The sequence below is a fragment of the Rhinolophus ferrumequinum genome, chromosome X, assembly GCF_004115265.2.
Source record: "Rhinolophus ferrumequinum isolate MPI-CBG mRhiFer1 chromosome X, mRhiFer1_v1.p, whole genome shotgun sequence".
In the NCBI taxonomy this organism is placed as follows: Eukaryota; Metazoa; Chordata; class Mammalia; order Chiroptera; family Rhinolophidae; genus Rhinolophus; species Rhinolophus ferrumequinum.
The window spans coordinates 38,780,882-38,801,343 of NC_046284.1; the positions used below are offsets into that span (position 1 = coordinate 38,780,882).

The 20,462-nt window shown below is 38.9% G+C and overlaps 1 protein-coding gene across 7 annotated transcripts in view; it reads left to right on the forward strand.

Annotated features, from left to right (window-relative positions):
* The window catches only part of KLHL13 (kelch like family member 13), a 231,580-nt gene that overhangs the window by 99,312 nt on the left and 111,806 nt on the right, over nt 1-20,462 (forward strand). The window contains exon 1 of one of the 7 annotated variants that reach the window (XM_033112327.1): nt 4,621-5,642. The exons of the other annotated variants lie outside the window; for them this stretch is intronic. Coding sequence (XP_032968218.1) covers nt 5,545-5,642 — 98 coding nt within the window. The 5' untranslated portion in view covers nt 4,621-5,544. Of the gene's footprint in view, nt 1-4,620; nt 5,643-20,462 lie in introns of those variants that run through there. 7 annotated transcript variants of the gene reach the window in all.

The window sequence follows — 20,462 nt, forward strand, 5'->3', positions numbered from 1 at the left end:
TTCTTCCAGATTGTCAAATTTGTTGGCATATAGTTGCTCATAGTAATTTCTTAAAATTTTTTGTATTTCTGCAGTGTCTGTTGTCACTTCTCCTCTTTCATTTCTGATTTTATTAATTTGGGTCCTCTCTCTCTTTTTTTTTAATGAGTCTGGCTAAAGGTTTGTCAATTTTGTTTATCTTCTCTAAGAACGAATTCTTGGATTCATTGATCTTTTGTATTGTTTTTCTGGTTTCTATTTCATTTATTTCTGCTCTGATCTTTATTATATCCTTCCTTGTGCTCCCTTTGGGCTTATTTTGCTGTTCTTTTTCCAGATCCCTTAAGTGTGTAGATGAACTGTTGATTAGTGATGTTCCTTGTTTCTTTAGGTAGGCCTGCAATGCTATGAATTTCCCTCTTAGTACTGCTTTCGCAGCATCCCATAGATTTTGGGTCGTCGTGCTTTCATTTTCGTTTGTCTCGAGTATCTTTTGATTTCTTCCTTGATTTCCTGCTTGAGCCATTCATTATTTAGTAATAAGTTATTCAGCCTCCATGAATTGGTGTGTCTTCCAGTTTTTTTCTGTGGTTCATTTCTAATTTCATAGCACTGTGATCAGAGAAGACAATTGGTATGATTTCAATTTTCTTAAATTTATCAAGACTTGTTTTGTGGCCTAACATATGGTCTATCTTGAAAAATGTTCTATGTGTGCTTGAGAAAAATGTGTATTTTACAGCATTGGGGTGAAATGCTCTGAAAATATCGATTAAATCCAAGTGGTCCAATGTATCATTTAAGGCTGTTGTTTCATATTGATTTTCTGTCTGGAAGACCTGTCCCTTGTTGTCAGAGTTGTGTTGAAGTCCCCGACTATAATAGTGTTACTGTTGATCTCTGTCTTTATGTCAGTCAGTACCTGTTTTATATATTTAGGTGCTCCTATGTTGGGTACATAGATGTTTACTAGGGTTATGTCCTCTTGTCAGATCGATCCCTTTATTATTATATAGTGCCCATCTTTATCTTTTAATATGTTCTTCATTTTAAAGTCTATTTTGTCAGATATAAGGATTGCAACTCCAGCTTTTTTCTCATTTCCATTTGCATGAAATATCTTACTCCAACCCTTCACTTTCAGCCTGTGTGTGTCTTTTGTTCTGAGGTGAGTCTCTTGTGTACAGCATATACAAGGGTCTTGCTTTCTTATCCAGTCAGCCACCCTATGTCTCTTCATTGGAGCATTTAATCCGTTTACATTTCAAGTGATTATTGATAGGTACATAGTTATTGCCATTTTTAAATTTGTAGTTAGATTGTTTTGATCTTTCTTCTATTTACAGAAGTCCTTTTAGTATTTCTTGCAATGCTGGCTTGGTGGTAATAAATTCCTTTAGCTTATTTTTTTCTGGAAAGCTCTTTATCTCTCCATCAACTTTAAATGATAGCCTTGCTGGATAAAGCAATCTAGGTTGTAGGCCTTTGTTTTCCATCACTTTGAGTATCTCCTGCCATTCCCTCCTGGCCTTCGAGGTTTCTGTAGAAAAGTCATTTGATAGTCTTATGGGAGTTCCCTTGTATGTAACCCTCTGTCTTTCTCTTGCTGCTCTTAGGATTCTCTCTTTGTCTTTAAGCTTTGCCATTTTAACTATAATGTGTCTTGGTGTGGACCTGTTTGGGTTTATCCTGGTTGGAACTCTCTGCACCTCCTGGGCTTGTATGTTGGTTTCCTTCATCAGGTTGGGGAAGTTTTCGGACATTATTACTTCAAATATATTCTCAATTTCTTGCTTCCTCTCTCTCACCTTCTGGTATTCCTATGATGCACATGTTGTTGCGCTTGATGTTGTCCCAGAGGTCTCTTAAGCCATCCTCATTGTTTTTTATTGTTTTTTCTTTCTGTTGTTCTGTTTGGGTGATCTCTGCTAACTTGTCTTCTAAGTCGCTGATTCGATCCTCTGCTTCATCTAACCTGCTGGTAATTCCTTCAAGTGAGTTCTTAATTTCGGTCATTGTGTTCTTTAGTTCTAACTGGTTGTTCGTTATGATTTCTACATCCTTCTTTATGTCTTCTCTAAGCTCCTTAAGCATTCTTATCACCAGTGTTCTGAACTCTGTCTCTGAAAGGTTGGTTACCTCTGCCTCATTTGGTTCCAGTTGTGTAGGTTTCTTCTGTTCTTTTATTTGGGATGTGTATCTTTGTTTCCCCTTTCTGGCTGACTCTCTGTGTTTGTTTTGATATATTAGGTAGATCCCCTAGATTTCTTAGTTCTTGCTGGGTTATCTTATGTAGTACGTGTCCTTTATATTTGACTTGCACTACTTCGTTGTTCTCCTCTGTGTGTGCTCCAAAGGTGACTCTTGTGTTGTGTATATTGTCCTGTTCAAGATCTTTAATTGCTTTTTGTTTGTGAGTAGGTGGGATTAACTCCTAGGCTGACTTGTTGTGAGACTTGGCTCTGCCCACCGCACGCAGGGTTTTCTGCTGTGTGAGGGTTGACCACTTAAATGTTGTTTGGCCTCTATGGGCTTTAATGCCTGCAGAGAATTCCCTTAGGTGTGTGACTTGTAGGTCAAACCCGGTAGTACTCTGGTTTGGTCTGGAGTTGCCCTCTGGATATGTTGAATCTTGTGCCTCTTAAGCTGTGCCCTGGTAGGGCAATTTCAGAACAAAGTAAATCACCAAGCACAACAACAACAACAACAAAGAAAAAAAATCAAATACATTCACATGTAAAAACACCCGATTAACCCCACTGGAGACAGGCAATGATATCAAATATATAAAGACAAAGCAAAACAAAACAAAACAAAGCAAAACAAAAAGCAGCGCCAGTCTTCGCTTAAGCCCACCAAGTAAACTCTAGGTTGTCCTCTGCTGTACCAATGAGCCCCCTGCTTATTGCGCAGGCAGAGCCAGTCACCTGGTGCCCAGAGTGACTTTGGGAGTGTAGATTTAAATGTGTGTGCCTGAGGGGTCTTGATGATAGTTTTTACAAAGTCAGTGCAGTTTCTGCCCTTGCCTGCACATATGCGCACTGAGAGTAACACCACCAGCTCCGTGTCCAGTACTCCTGATTCTTAGGGCACTTTTTCAGTGTGTGTGTGTATTTGGGGGGGGGGGGGGCGGGCGGGAGATTTCTGAGCTGCTGAAAGCCCAGAGCTGCGTCTGCCACTTACTGCTGATCCCTGGGAGTGCCTCTGCAGTTGCACTTGCCCTGCCCTAGGCAGGCCAGAAAGGGTGGGGGCTGGGAGTGGAGAAGTTTCTTCTCTCATAGCCCAGCCAAAATCCCATTCTTCCCAGCCTCTTCCCTGGGTCACAGCTGCCTGTCAGTCTTCCCAGAGCCTGAGCACTATGGCTCCTCTGTAATCTGACACTACTCCTCAGTTCATGGGCCAGTTTAAGTCTCTGGAAGGGCGGGGGTAGGATTAGAATAGTGGGGGGAGGGGCCCAGGTATGGAGTCTGTGTTCTTTGTCCGCTCTAGGGCCCACTAGCTGCCGCCTCCTCCTCCACCCCCCCTCCCCCCGAGGGATAGATCTGCTGTGGGACGCAGGGAAAGAGCCCACCTCCTGGTTTTTGTGTTCTTTGTTCCGCCCTGGGATCCTGTGCTTTGGAACTGCGGGGTGCCACCACAGTTTTCGCCACTCCTGCCGCCGCCACCACTGCCCTGGATTCTTCGGCAGGCCCGCGCGTTTTCATTCCGCTCCCTTCCTTCCTTCCCCTCCTCGCCCAATTAGCGCACCTTCAAGTAATCCTTCCACGAGTCTCTTAGCTGTTCTGTCTTGCCGAGAAGAGTCGGCGGTTGTTCTCAGAGGCCACGGAGGTCACCTGATCTGAGATTTTTGAATACAAACGAGAAATCCTCTTAAAGGTCTAAATCTCAGTCTTTTAGAAACTAGTTGTAATTTTAAACAATATCTGAAAGCCAACTGCTTATGTTGGAAGCACAATTTTATTGTTTGGATATAAACATGAAAGTAAATATGAGCTCTTTTTCATTACAGTGATTTTTTTTTCAAGGTAGTGCTTTTTATGTCATGGTGGTCTGCCTTTACTAAGTTTGCATTGATGAAGAAAGATAATTCTGTAGAAGTGGAAGGGTGCTATGAAGGTAGATATTTAGTGATGGCGACATGCCTACATCAGAAGTAAAATTCTTCAGCCTGTAAATAAAGACTTCACCATAATACCAGTTTGTACTGTTTCCTGGTGTTAGAACTGTGTACAAAATTTGTGATTTTGGTGCTTTAAACAGATAATTAAAACATGGAGTCACGTTTAGGGACACTTAGGATACTACTTTCAGGCATTATTTTAAAACAATATAGATGAACCCTATATTTGTCATTGCTTTCATGACATACCTCAAGTGGCCTTTGATAGCAGCTTTAATTTTTGAAACTTCTGGTCAGTCAGTACCTCCTAGAGGTTACTGGACTTGCTGCCGAGCCTTGGAATTGTCCCTGATGGACACCTGCTTGGCCAGCAGCATTGGTCTCTCCTCTAGGCAATTTGTGAGCTGTTTAGGGATGGGTGGGGGAGAGAGTGAGTGGGATTGAACCGGAGAGGAGAGGGGAGAGAAGGGGAAGGCAGCATTGAATGAAATTGTTGATAGTGTCCCCCTGAGGACTGCTACTAAGAGCACACTACTCTGTACTTCTATGCCGCAGAAGACAGATTGATATTCGTATTACCACGGCTTGTCGTAAATGTATGAGATTTTGCTCATCCCGGTTTGGAAATAAGAATAGGGAAAAGGAGAGCAACTTGAATCAGGAGCTACTAGAAGAACGTGCAGAGTTCTGCAGCAGTTTACATTTGTTCTTACATTTTGCCTTCTTCTAACGGGATAGCAGAGAGACTGGCATTTTTTTAAACAGGATTTTCCCATAATGGCATTCTTGTATTGTGTGGCCAGAGCTTGCACAGGAGGGAAGAAGGCTGCCGAATTTAGTCACTGATCACTATTAGCTGTGGCCTAAGGCTATGCTCAGGTTTATATCCCATTTGTATTGTTGCAGCTCAAAAGAAGAATGTTCAGAGGATGACAAGTGTATTCTGAGTAGGTACGTTGTTTCATTTTCATGTGAAACCCATCTATTTTTGTTCTGCTACTATTGGTCAGAAATCAGGTTAACAGGTGCAGAATATAATACAGTGCTGCAGTATCCCTGTTAAGGTAGAACAATGGTAATGCAAGCTTAAAACAATACAATAGAAAACAAAACCCTAGCTGCTTTTATTAAATAAAGCTGCATTGTGTGATATGGACAGTGCAGTCTTAAAAAAAAATATACTGCAGTCAACGCTTTCCTAACGAGGTGGCACTATTGTTGAGTTAGAACGATAGAATCGTCATATTATTTTAGGGGACAGGAGGATTTAAAGGAGGTACCTTGCAGCCCTATTTTACAGATTGGAAACATTGGTTTAAGGGCACTGCCAGAATCATTTCCTTGTTCTCTGAGGCAGCCACTGCTGTGTCAGTACTCTGTGTAATGGAAGTCCTAGTCTGTTATGGAAACGCCGTTTACTGTTATTGTAGTACCGTGGTGACAACATGCCATTGAAATGGAAAACAAGCTCTCCTGCTATCTGGAAATTCCCAGTTCCTGTGCTTAAAACATCCAGGTCAACTCCACTTTCTCCAGCCTATATGTAAGTGAGGGAAAATAGGATATTAAAGTGGGATTTCATTCATGAATCAACCTTGTGGCAAAAGAGGGTAAAAATCCCAAACAGCAACATCCAAAAACGCACAAGATTAAACACCCCAAGCTTGCTTACATTAAATATATTGGCATTCCCACATTATTACCATTGTTTTATTTTCTTAGAAATTTATATTTATGTTCATTTAAAGTGCCTAATGGTAATTTAATTACCAATATGAAAGTCTAAAGGCATACCTAAAGAATTACATAAGGATAAACTTTAATCTTTCACACTGGTTGGCTTTTTTTTGAATTTTTGTATGTGTGAAATACTTAAGATGACTTCTTTTGTGCAGCAGCACAAAAAACTGCTGATGCTTGCTGTTGGTGTGTGTTAAATATGGAAATGTTTTCTATAATTTTTTTGATGAATTTGAAACATTCAGAGTTAACACATTGATAAGAAAATGAATCTTTTAATCAAGACTTTTATACTTGATCTGTGTATGAATATTAATAGGTTTGATATGTCTTTCCCAGTTTTATAATTCAGGTTCAGAAGTGTAAGTTCGAATTTGTGCAAATTATAGTTCTATGAATAGTTATTTATATACATGGAGTTAAAAAGTATATTATACAAATGTCTATTTTAGAAGTATATTGGGAAGGTTAGAATTTTTGAAAATCTTATTTTTTAAATTTGCAAAGTGTTGCTTTAAAAACAAACTCCAGGAGATATAATAAAATATCTTTTAAAGTATTGTCTGTGATACTTCTTTTGGTAATAGAAGGAGTGAGGGAAAGTTGGACTTTTGTTTTCTTTTTAATATTAGTACAAGAGAAGCTTTTGAGTATAAGTCTATCTTAAGTATGAGTGTTCCCTTTAAAATATTTTTTTGTAGGAAAGATGTGGAAAATTCTCCCTGTTTTAGGTTAATTGTGTGTTAACAAATCTAATGAGTTGCCATTTTATTATTTAGTTTTTGTTTTATATGAGGTTCAGATACACAGTAGTGTCTATCTAGTTCTTTGACTGGCTTTCAGCTGCTGAGGAAGTAACTGCTTGTGCTCTCACTCCAAAAGTGATTCCCTGGAAAGTGCTGAAAAAATGAGGACATTTCAGAGTTAAATCCTGTCATCATTTTATTTTCAGATTTTTAAAATATCCCTTCTTAGAGAGTCTTCAGGTGATTTTCTGTTTGGGTGTTAAATTCTTTTTCTTATAAAGTTTTAAGTTATATTTGTAAAAAAAAAAAAGGAAAAAAGATTAGCTATATTTGGTTCTCAAAAGCTGTAGTTGTCAGAAGTACAAATTAATGGAGGTGACAAGTTAATAGAGCTCCTTCAACAATTTTGAGAAAATGTGATGTGCCTGTTGACTTTATGAATCTTAGCTGGTGAGAAATGACTAAAGATTTACCAAAAGCAAGTTTATTGTCAAAACAAAACAAACAAACACATACCCAAAACTAAAATCAGTGGGTTACAATTAATAATATTTACTAATGATTTTAGCATTTCTACAATATTTTACTGTCCTATAGGTCCAAACTGCAGCTCCTATTGCAGCTGGTTTGCCAATTTTCAGAGATGGTTTTAAAAAAGTACTCATATTTGATTAATTCATACTAGCCACAAGCTCAGACACAGGTTAATAAAACATTTTTAATGAATCACTTTCTTCCTTTTAAGTGTATAGTCACCTTTTTGACCTCATGATATGAGTGAATTGATTTAGATGATAGAAGCTAGAAAATATCGCAGACCTTGCATGTTGACATTGATTGTTGGTAGTACACATAGGTAGAATGGAAAAACATATTCAAAGAGCTAGTGTTAGCCTTGACTATTTTGGAAAAATAGTCAAGTATGGAAAAAATGTGAAGTCTCTTTCTAAACTCAGTGTAGGTGCTACTTAGCTGGATAGAGCTCTTTCATTGATGCTGTAAATAGGACAGTGCTGCTACGCTAGTGAAAGCTATAATAAGGAATGTTTTACTTACTGCAAACATTGAACAGAAAAGCTATTTTTTCTCTTGTGGATTTAAACTCCAAGTTTGTTTTCTGGAGTTTAAATTGTGACAGTTTCTATGATTAAATTGGCCTTAACTTATTTTTCTTTATAAATAATACAATATTTGAAATATTGTGTAAATATACACAGAGAAAATATGTTAAATATAGGAAAAGACTAGCTTGGGGAGTTTAAATCAGGTTTATAAATAAATTGTTTAGTTTTTTACTGTTTTAAGAGTTCATTGCCTTACTTACCCAGAAACAAAAATATCGTGTTTAACATGTTCTCATCAGTGCTTCTTTATATTCCACAACACTTTTACACACAAAGGAGACTTCAGTTTAGTATAATTTTTGCTCTCAAAATTTATAAAGGCTAGGTTAGAATACTGGGTGAAGTAACATGTTTGCTCTCACAGTCATTCTGCTGGCAAACATAGGTTAAATGGTTATTTGTGTCTTTTGGGTCTAAAGCCTTTGCATTGAAATGGAATAGTTAAATTCTGACGCTTTGACAAAATGTGATGTTTTAGAATTTACCTGTAAAATTATGTATAAACATTTAAAATAGTATCTTGAATATTGAATTCTTCACAGTTAATAAAGCATCTTTTTTGTATATTTGCCTGTGTAGCAGCAGTACTGGTTTGTAATGTTTTATTGTTATTTACTGTGATTTGTCAAATACATATTAGGTGGTTTTCATTGAAGACGTGGGTACTTTTTCAAAGACTGAAATTTCAATATAAAATATTTTTGGTCCTAATAAAAATGCATTGTGGGAATTGAGCAAGTATGAACAAAATGTAAAGTCTCTTTCTAAACACAGTGTAGGTGCTGCTTAGCTGGATAGAGCTCTTTCATTGATGCTGTAAATAGGACAGTGCTGCTACGCTAGTGAAAGCTATAATAAGGAATGTTTTACTTACTGCTAACATTGAACAGAAAAGCTATTTTTTCTCTTGTGGTTTTAAACTCCAAGTTTGTTTTCTTCCTGCTTCTTTAGAACTTGAATGACAGTTGATACTTTTCCATATTTTTAAGACTTATTGATGATAAAGTCAATGTTTATGACAATACTAAGGAAAATAGCTTTTTAAATATAAAACACTTTTCAAATTGTGTTATAATACGATTTGGGAAGAGTGGAGTATCAAAAGATTTGGGGAAATAATCCTTTGGCCAAATCAAAAGATTTGGGAAAAATAATCCTTTGGCCTCCAGGTAGATTGATTACCAAATACTGAGTCTTTAATAATAATCCTTTGGCCAAATCAAAAGATTTGGGAAAATAATCCTTTGGCCTCCAGGTAGATTGATTACCAAATACTGAGTCTTTATTGGGTAGATATAGTCTTCCCTCAGCTTCAGTTTTGAACACTGGCAGAGTGGTGTGCCATCCATGTGGAATGTTGAAGGGACTGTCTTCATAGAAATCTGACTAACATGTTTCTGTTACATGCTGTTCAACAGTAGGTTGAAGTTCAACGTTAGTCTGAGGGAGGATCTTCTGGTCAGTGTAAACTGAATTAGTAAAGACTGCTCCTGACAGGTGTGAACCAAATAAATTAACCAGCATTTTGCCTAAATTAATAAAGCTGAAAGGACACTCCCATCTAAGTGGTTTTCTGGTGTTTCGCTATTCATTGTCTTAAAAGAGCACATGGTTCCTTCAGGCTAATGTTTTAGGATTAAAGTATTGTTAGATTCTAGGGAAACCCTGAAATAGAAAAGGATTAACATTAGTGATCCTTTTATCTCTTCTTCACAAGCAGTAAGTTTGATAATAACGGTGTAGCACTAGGAAGTAAGACAATAGGTAAGAATTAACCAGTGCAATATAACAGTGAATTCTAGCAAGACAGACACTGTGAACTGTTTTCCTTAGAATTTTACCTTTCTCAAGGTAAGACAATGAGTGTACGAGTGTTAGTGAATTAAACTTATCCTCCTTTAGTCAATGCACTTGCATTCAGGTAACTTCTTGTTTACATGATTTTGTTTAATATGCAAAATGTATTTCATACTAAATATCAACAGCACGGTATTTGATAGCATTTGTTTTCTATCTATCATTTCATCATTAAAATTCAGCATCTAGATTTCCTGAGAAAAGATTGTGCATACTACATAAATGTTCCTTGCTTGTGGGTGAATCAAAGAATAGACCAAATAAAATAGGAATGTGCTAAATTTGACATGTTTTCTATACCCTAAGATTGTCTTTTTTCTAATTTAGTGAATAAAACAAAACCTCGTGGCTTTAGAAATCTTTTTTATTTAGCTTGTAAGAAATACTTCTTACATTAATCATCTCAAATTAGAAAAGCATGTATTTAGTTACTTTCACAATTATCATATACGTAAATTTTTGTGTCTGCTTGTTCTCACTGCTTATGCTCAATCTAACAAAATCACGTGGAACAGTAACATAACACCTAAGAGCAATTTACTGTTAGTCTGTAACTTCTGTAACTTCTGTGGCATGTTTTCTGGGAATTTCCATGGTCTGAGCTTGCAAAAGGGCTAGCTAGCTTAATAGTTACTAATGGAAGATCATAGGGATAAAATTAACCTTAGAGGTCATTTGGAGAATCCAACCCCTCCTTTAGAGCAGGAATCCTTCCTGTGACACAGCTGAAAGATGGTGATACAGGTCCTCCTTGAGCACTGTCAGTGACAAAGAGCTCACTACCTCACCAAGGCAGCACCTTTCATCCGTGGACAACTCTTCCTTGTGTTGAGCAAAATCAATTTCTCATATTTTTTATCTCCTGTTCCTTGTGTGGCCTTATTGAGCTATATACTAAAATTTCTATTTTCTCCATTATATACAAGACTGGAACTCTTCCCTTTCTTTAACCATTACTCATGTCACATGTTTTCCAGACCCTTCACTCTGCTGGTTGTTCTCACCCAGATAGTATTTTTTAATGTTAATCTTTATTTGAGATACTACATCTAACTGCAGTGCTCCCTATGTAGTCCACTAAAAGAAGACACCTCTCTCCTTTTACAGATGTTCTGCTTGTCTTAAAGAGCCTGGGATTATATTACTTTTTAATCAGAGGATTCACACTGGACCATGGTGAATTTAGAGTTTACAAACTTCCTTTTCAGAGGTTTACAATTGGATTGCTTGCTCCCCATAGTCAGTGTTTATTCTTTTAGCTACTTCAGATCTTTTAGTCTGAGGAAGTGTGGCATGTACAAGTAAAGTTAAAATTTTGTCTTAAAGCCTATTGTGTATGTTTTTCAAAAGCTCTTGAAACCATTTAATCTAACTGAAGAATATTGAACACAAGAAACTTGCAAAACAGAAAACTAGTATTTCTGGTGCTTTAAGTAATTTATAAGAATTTTACTTTCAATAATTTGTCTAGAGTTATTTTTTTATACTTAAATGAGTGTTACTTCCAAGTGCCCCTCAAAACACTTTCCCCAGAGGGAAAAGAGATGGAAATGCAAATCTTATACCATCGTGGGAAGTCTGGAGTTACTAAGAATTCTAAGATTTCCAGACATTCTCTTTGAAACATGGAATATTTAGATGAGACCTAAGTGGGGCCAAGTTATGGGGAGGGAAAAGAAGTAAGAGATAGGCAAGTATTTGTGTTAATGACTTTTTAATTTGTGGTTTAAGAGTCAAGAATTATAAGCACTGTGCATGCTGATATTTTAAATTGAAATGGCAGCCACGTTGTATTGCTTTATTTCCTCAAGACTGAGAAAGAGGTGGTGTAAACGTGAGCTTCTTGGGGAATCAGTACATAAAGAAGTTACTGAGTATTCCATTTTGGAAAGTGCTTAATTCTTTTTCAGTTGTTTTGTATAATGAGTTTATAATATTCAGAAGTTACTCACTTCCTGTTATGTACCAAGTATAACTCTCCTGGTGTTAGGGATATAGTCCTTGCAGTCATTCAGAATAACTATTTTTTAATCTTCCCTCCTATCTTTATTCACAAACAAATTAATTGCTTAATTCATTTGATTGCTGTGAAAACTCTCATCCAAGATAATCAGATCAAATAACATGTCTGTTTACTGTACTTTCAGTAATTTTTTTTTTTTTTTTTTGCCATGAATAAGATATTTTACTCAAGGTCATCCAGCAATCAAGAAATGGAATTAGAATACAAAACTCTGTCACTTGAGCCTTTTAGCCAAGCTGCCCTTTTCTTTTGAGATTCTTGATTGAAAATAACCAACCTGCCTCCAACATCATCATAGCATACCTAACATCATCAAACCACCCTCAATACCATCATGCCATCCAAGTTGTATATGAATTATTACATCCCCTTTAAAACTTAGTTCCATTGTTTGTATAATAATCACGATAGATACACACTATAAAACACACAAAAAATTAAGTAATAAATGGATTAATAACAATGAAAACACTACAGAAGAGAAATGTGTGCTAGACGAAGAGACAGGAATTGGAAAGAGATACCAGATTTTAAAATGGATATTACATAGGATGGAAAATGATGCAATTGATGTTTAAACTTGATAGTAACTTTTTTAAACAAGAAGAACGGAATGCCATCCTTTAATATGGACAGAACTTAGGTGATTTGTAACACACAAGTGTACACTTTTACCTCACAAGTAGATGAGGTAATTTGATCCTGGACTATAGGATGTCATCTTAGTGAAAAATAAAATTGTATCTTGTTTCCAATTATCATAAAAGCTTTTTGTTGGCATGACTTACTATATGTATATGTGGCTTTTAACCAATTTTGCCATATTTATGGTATGGTAAGTCAAAAGCATATCCAACTTGTTGGAGAGTACTTCTTATGATATGGTTCAATGGAGAAATGGAATAATTTATCCTTCCATAAACAAAACATAATTAAAAACAACTTCGAGAACTCTAGGAGCTTAACACTTGAATCTAGCCTATATAACAGATGTTGTAAATTTCATGTGCAACTTATTTATTTGCAATTTTTTAAAAAATTGTCCTGGTTTAGCATACTTAAATATAACATAATTTATTGAGTGCTACTATAAAAGTGCCAGGCACTTTACAAGCTGCCTCCCAAACATTCTGTAATGGTTTCTTTTCCCTGTTTTATGCATAAGGGCACAGTGGTTCAGGGAACTTAATTAACTTGCTCAAAGTTACACTTCAAGTGAGAGGTGAAGTGAGAATTCAAATTCAGCTTGATTTCAAAGCTCTTAACTTCTCTAATGCCTTTTTGTTTTTATAGACGTTTACTACTTTCATGACATCTATTAATTACCTAGGATTAGAAGAACAAAGAAGTATGACAGATGAATAAGCCTTTTTGAATGGAGTGGGGGTATAGAGAGGTTAGCTTTACTTGGCTGAACTGTCAAGTGGTGAAGTTGTAGAAAACTACTGGGGCTGATATGATGCTGGGATTAACCTGTTTTCTATTTCTCTTGAAGCACTATTCTATCTTCATTGACTACCTAGTTTTTTCTCCTGTGGTAATTAGCTGTTGTGGATAGTGCTGTAGGTGGTTCGCTCTTTAGCACTTTCTAAGGGTACTACCCAATCAGTATGCTTAGTACTTTTCTTGTGGACATTATTGTCTCATTGTTTAATTGTGTTCAAGGACTCAAAAAACTTCATGTATTAGTTTTCTATTGCCACTGTAACAAATTACTGCAAATTAATGACTTTAAAATCACACATTTATTATCTTATAGTTATTTAGGTCATAAGTCTGGTATGGGTCTCACTAGGCTAAAATCAAGGTGTGTCAGCAGGATTGCATTCACTTCTGAGGCTCTAAGGCAGGGGTGTTCAAACTTTTTTCAACGTTTTTCACCAAGGGCCGTATGTGGTAAAATACACAAACAGCCGGGCCACTCACTCGAGGTGAAATACGTATTGCCTCACCTGGTTTATTTAAGTAAACTAAATATATTTTTGGAATGTGCTGCGGGCCAATTAACAATGGAACGTGGGCCGCAGTTGGCCCGTGGGCCACAGTTTGGACACCCCTGCTCTAAGGGAAAGGCTCATTCCTGCTCATTTAGATCATTGGCAGAATTCAGTCCTTCACAGTTGTAGGACCACCAAGGTTCCCATCTTGCTGGGTGTAAGCTGAGGGCTTATTTCAGCCTCTCGAGGCTGACTGCATTCCTTGGCTTGTGGCTCCCTTCCTCTGTCTTTAATGCCAGCAATAGTAGGAGTTTTGTTTGTTTGTTTTGTTTCCCCCACACTGATCTCTCTCTGACCCACTCTTCCACCTTTCTATTCCATTTTTAACGACTCATGTGATTAGACTGGGCCCACCTGGACAATACAGGATAATCTTTTCCATATCAAGGTCCTTAACCTTAATCACATCTACACAGTCGCTGTCGTGCAGGGTGTCAGGTGGGATCTCAGCTCCTGCTCCCCACATAAGAACGCAGGATATGGCTAGGCCAAAAAGGAACAACCATGGAGCCATAGTTAGGGGAGTCATACCACTATACTCTCGCTGGCGGTTGGGTTGGAGAAACAGGAAACAGGAGCCACACAATTCTCAACCCTCACTGCACCGCTTGCTAGCTCAGCCACCATCTTCTTGCTAGCCCCCATTTTCTGCTAGCGTAGCCACGGCAGTTATATTCATGGCCAATGGCTCACTGGTTACAGCTGACGGCTAACTAGCCACAGCTGATGGCCATCCAATCACAGTCGATGGCCATTTACTACCTGAGCCAGCACCTTTCTATGTGAGGCCGAAAGCCTGGAAACTGCTTTTTGGGGCTCTGTCCCCACAGTCGCCTTTGCCATGTAACCACATATTCTCAGGTTCCAGAGATTAGGATGTGGAAATATTTGAGAGGCCATTATTCTGTCTACCATGCTTTAGTTGAACACAATTGTGTTAGGCTTAAACATACTGTCATGCGAGGTGGCATGCGGGGTCTCTGGTCCCGCTCCACACATAGGAACGCAGGATATGGTGAGGCCATAAAGGAACACCCATGGAGCCATGGATAGGGGAGTCATACCCCTATATTCTCGCTGGTGGCTGGATTGGAGACACAGGAAGCAGAAGCCACACGATCCGCAACCTGCCGTCCACTTCTCTCTTCCAGCCAACAAACCCCACTTGCTAACTGCAGTCCGCTCTTGCTAGCCCAGCCACCATCTTCTTGCTAGTCCCCATTTTCTGCTAGCGTAGCCACAACAGTTATATTAGTGGCCAATGGCTCACTGGTTACAGCTGACGGCCAGTTAGCCACAGCTGATGGTCATCCAATCACAGTTGATGGCCATTTATGTGACCGTCCAGCAGCCACGGGTTCACGAGGTACCTGAAAGGGGGAGTGGGAATGAACAAAGACACTCACAAATGATGATGATTATGCGAATTCGGTCTCCAGTGATGCTGAAGCCCTGAGTTTACTCTCCTTCACCAATTTATACCATCAGAGTACATGCAGCTTAGCAGTTACAGAAATGCATTACATCATTGAACGTAAATTTTTAACTTTAACATAGACACTACAAATCACTAAAAGCTCCCCAAAGCAATTATCCCATAACAGAGCCTATCAATTATCCTGATAGCCATCAGTGATCTGTGTCCAAGAAACTGGCCATTCCCACCACATTCCTCAGCAACTTGTAAACACCCTTCAGTCGCAGGCAAAGATAACAACTGAGCCAGTCTGCAAGGCTTCAGAATAACAAGAAATTATGGCTCCCCACATCTCCCCCTTTTTTATTTTATTGAAGCAAAATCCATATTACAGGAGATATAAGGTGACGGTGCCTGTCTTAGGCAGCCCGGGACCGTCTCATCAATTAACCCGTCTTTGGAACTTGTATTTTTTAATACAAGCCCTGTCTTAGGTGTTGAAGGACCTCCCAGGATTTACCCGTCATTGGCTAACCCGTCCCAATACATACAAGGGGGAGAGAGAGACTTAAGGCCTTGTCTTAAGTTCAAGCTGATGGATGTCAGCTCGCAAGTCTAACATCCTGCTGATGAAACATTTAATGAAGATGGGGAGTAGGCACAGAACCAAACAGACACAGATGCCCAATGTAAGAAAAATCATAACAGAATGGGTAATATGAGGCATAGATGGCATAGCATTTCTAAGAGCATCAATAAACTCAGAAGCAGCCTGAGCTGTATCAAATTTTAAGGGTTCAGCTTCTCTCATATTTTGAATTTCATTATGAAGCCGAAACATATCTAAAAACACATTAGCATCATGCCAAATTTCTTTTAGTATACCAAGGTCCAGAGATATTAACAGGAAGCATAACAAAAGATGGTTGTTTAAGTATCATAACATTAGTTCCTAACGGCACCCAAGAAATATAATTTGTTAAAGAACAATTATTACAGGAAGCATTAAATTGATTTTCTACAAAGTGTGCATTAATATTTCCAATCAAAAGTGTATATGGGGAAGGAACACAAGCAGATACATTAACAGATTTTTTAGACCAGTCTCTAGTCCCATCTTGTAAATCAGTCACCTGACTGCAGGGAGTGCCTGATTTACAAAACTTTCCAAATGTTGTTTTATGTGTCCATCAGAAGGCAATCCTAGGGCGTGAGTATCATTGACATAAACTGGAATCTCAGGACCTTCCCATACAGCAGGGTGGAGGATTGGTGGATCAGGTACATAGGCCCAATACGTCTGGTCTTCTTCTGTATTGCTGAGGGTCATCAATGTCATCAGCAAGTAGAGGGTCCACATGTCGCACCAATCATTCTGGCAGCCACCGAGGGCCTTCTGTATCCTGTGGAAAAACACAAACATGCCCTCGGCCCCATATGAGGACTGGATCTGGGCCTTGCCAAGAGCCCGTAAGTGGGTCTTTCCATTTGACCAAAGCCTGAGTGGCAGTGGAAGGATGCCAAAAGCGCTCCGCAGCACTCTTACCATGGGCATCCAAGGTCAAAAAATTTTGAATAAAGAGAGAATGAGACAGGTAATTATGGGGCGTCAGGGGATATAACTCCCCCTTTTTTATTTTTTGTAAATTGACTTTTAATGTGTCATGAGTGCGTTCAACAATCCCTTGCCCCTGTGGATTGTAAGGAATGCCAGTAACATGATTGATAGAGAATTGCTGGCAAAATAAAAAGAATTTTTTGCTGAATGGCTTTCTCAACCTTAGAGAGAGCCTTCCGTGCAGGCTCAGTAAGAGACCTGGGGGAGGTCGGATCAGAATCTCCTTTTAAAATTTCAAACAGTGGTTTAAGATCTCCAGTAGTTAATCCCAAAGAAGGGCGCAGCCAATTAATATCTCCCAACAACTTTTGAAAATCATTAAGAGATTTAAGATGATCTTTTTTAAGCTCTATTTTTTGTGGAGTGAAATACTGAGCAAACAACTGAAATCCCAAGTAAGAATAAGGCTCACTTCTCTGTACTTTTTCGGGTGCAATAATAAGACCTGAGGCCAGAAGGTTTTCTTTTTCTAAACACATTTTTTGTCTGGTCAAGCCTGTCAAAGACAGGATATACTCTAAATTGTTTTAAAGACTCTCCCTGTTTATGAGTCTCTTTGCAAGCCAATTGAAGAGGGGAGCGCACAACAGAATCTGATCCTGGTTTAACATATCCTGGCGGGGGGGGGGGTCTTTACCCCGAGGATCCCACTGATTTCTTAAAGAAATCTGGGGACCCAGAGGACAATTTTCTTTACCCACAGCAACTTTGAGCTCGACCAACTGTCCCTGAATCATCTTTATCTGTTCTGTAAGTGTAACTATAGGATTTACAAGCCGTCTGCTTTCTTGAGCTGCAGCCACCACTAAATCTTTCTGATCTTGAGGGTCTAAATCTTCCCAGTGTTTATCTGGAGGTTTTTGGCTAACAGGCTCTTTATTATGTTTAGCAAGTCCCTCTGCATATCTGACTCCTTCCCCCTCCTCTTTCTCCTCCGGAGAGGCGGCAGATGGAAAAGTTTTCTCAGCATAATCAGCCCCCTCCCTTTCTCCCAGCTCTTCCAGTGAAGCGGCAAACGGAAGGGTTTCTTCATTCCCTGCCTGTTTTACTCTTTCTAACTTACAGCCTTCCCTTTTAAGGTCTAAGCAATCTCTGATTAAAGTCCACAATCCAAATGTTTCTACAGGGACCCGCAGAGGTCCTTGGACACTATAATAGCCTTGTAATTGTTCTCCAACCTTTTCCCAAGTCTCCAAGCTGACGGTACCTTCATCTGGAAACCATGGGCAAACTTCCTTTACAAATTCTAAAAATTTATCTAATTGCTCTTTGCTCACCCTGCTGCCACGGGCGGCAAGTAATCTCTTAAGTCCTCTAACATACAGGTCCTTGCTGCTGGCGTGACCCATTTTCTCAAACCTTCTAACGGTCCTTGCTGATAGCGTGACCTATTTCTCTTTTCCCTAACTCGGCCCTTCTTTCACACAAATAGATCAATCAGATGCCCGTCTGGCCGTGCCCCTCTCGGGACCAAATCTGTCGTAGCTAGAGGCGTGTCGGTATAACCCCCCGACCAGGCAGAACAAAGTTCTGATCGCCGTTATGCCATAAGACAGAACCGGAAACGCAGTTTCGAGCCCAAACAAGCTCCGTAACACGAAGTCGTGGAGCTATCACTCACTCATTCGACCGAGGGGACAGTGTCCTACTCACCGTACCTTCAACACTCTATAACCGAGCTGGGCCCAACCTGTACGGTGTTCCTCACTGATTCCCCCGTGTTCAGGCCCCACGTTGGGCGCCAATTGTGGCCGTCCAGCAGCCACGGGTTCACGAGGTACCTGAAAGGGGGAGTGGGAATGAACAAAGACACTCACAAATGATGATGATGATGCGAATTCGGTCTCCAGTGATGCTGAAGCCCTGAGTTTACTCTCCTTCACCAATTTATACCATCAGAGTACATGCAGCTTAGCAGTTACAGAAATGCATTACATCATTGAACGTAAATTTTTAACTTTAACATAGACACTACAAATCACTAAAAGCTCCCCAAAGCAATTATCCCATAACAGAGCCTATCAGTTATCCTGATAGCCATCAGTGATCTGTGTCCGAGAAACTGGCCATTCCCACCACATTCCTCAGCAACTTGTAAACACCTTTCAGTCGCAGGCAAAGATAACAACTGAGCCAGTCTGCAAGACTTCAGAATAACAAGAAATTATGGCTCCCCACACATTTACTACCTGAGCCAGCACCTTTCCACATGAGGCCGAGAGCATGGAAACTGCACTCCTGGCTCTGTCCCCACACATACATTGTAAAAAAATTGTTCCAGTTAACCCAGGTGGTTCTCAAATTTTGCATTCTTGTTACTAAGCTATACTTATTAATCTCTGGGCCAGTAGTTTCGTTCTTGAAAATTACAATAGTTTAAACATAACATAGGCAATTCTCAAACTGCAACAAGGATTTACTGTAAATCTTATTAAAAAGTAGTTATCCAATGACAGCATTATAACCTGGGGTTGTGTTGAAAGTATCATGAAAAAAAAGTTCTACAATTAGAACTTTATTATGCTCCAAGTCCTGTAAAATAAACATAAATGTATTGCTGCATACACAGAATTTGCAAGTATACAAAACACATAAAATGCAAATGTATTAAAACTAAGATGTTAGTCATTTAAAAACTTTATTATTTATTTACCTTCTTAAAATTCAGGCTGTTTTTGAGATGGTTTGCATGGTCCAAGTCTCCTTTTAAAAGCGAATAAGCATTAATGCCACCTTTTGAATAAAATCATGGAATTCATTTTCTTAATAAAGATTTATGTAACAAGCAGAAGCATTCATAATTTCTCCAATGATATTAGAGCTATCTAAAAAGTACTAAAGTGAATTCATAATACAAGTTGATTGATATTGATTCCATTTTATTGTATTGATGAATTGAAGCAAAAATTTCCAAGAACTCTGCATTTATTTCCATTTCCTTAAAACAATTTCAGTTCATGCAAAAGACTGTTCAGAAAAAAACATGGAAGCTACAAGAAAATAGCAGTTAAAAACTAGAAGGTTCTCACATGTCTCTGGAAAGTCTTACAGCTAATTAATACAAATTGTTCAGAACTTTTAAAAAATCTTTAAAACATATATAATCAATGATACATACATAATCAAAACACACATAATCATAAAACATGATTATGTGGCTGTTGCCTTGCTAATGCCTTTCAGTGCTTGGTGCATGAGGGAAATACTGAAATCTGGGTGTTAGGTAACATCTATTAAGTGAAATAGGAACAGTGAAATAACAGATGAGGACTTCTATGTCACTCGGTTATTGAGCATTAAACCTGATCATCCAGCAAGTTACTATGGCCTGAAAAGTGACATTTCTGAACTTGGAGGTGAGTGGAAGAATGTTCCAAACCCAGAACCAGTTATTTAACTCTTCTAGACATTGTCTGCTTCCTGTTATGGAAGGTACAAGGGCTTGACTTTTTTATTTAAAAGGCTTGTATTACTGTATTTTAGAGCACTAAAATTTTGATAATGAAACATAGTGAGAATGACAGATTGGAATGGCAAGCTCAGTTGAGCAGTCATGGACAACTGGGCTAAAGTGGTGCTTATGCCATCCCACTGCCCCTCCTCTTTCTTCCCCTCTTTCCTTCACACATTAAAGGCTCTCACAGCAGGTGTGTATAGAAATTCTAAATGACCTTTGACCTTCTGTCATGCGGGGTGTCCTGCGGGGCGGCCTGCGGGGTGTCAGGCGGGGTATCCTGCTGACTACGCCAAGTGTCACGCAGGGTGTCCGGCGGGGTCTCTGGTCCCGCTCCCCACACAAGAACGCAGGATATGGCTAGGCCAAAAAGGAACACCCACGGAG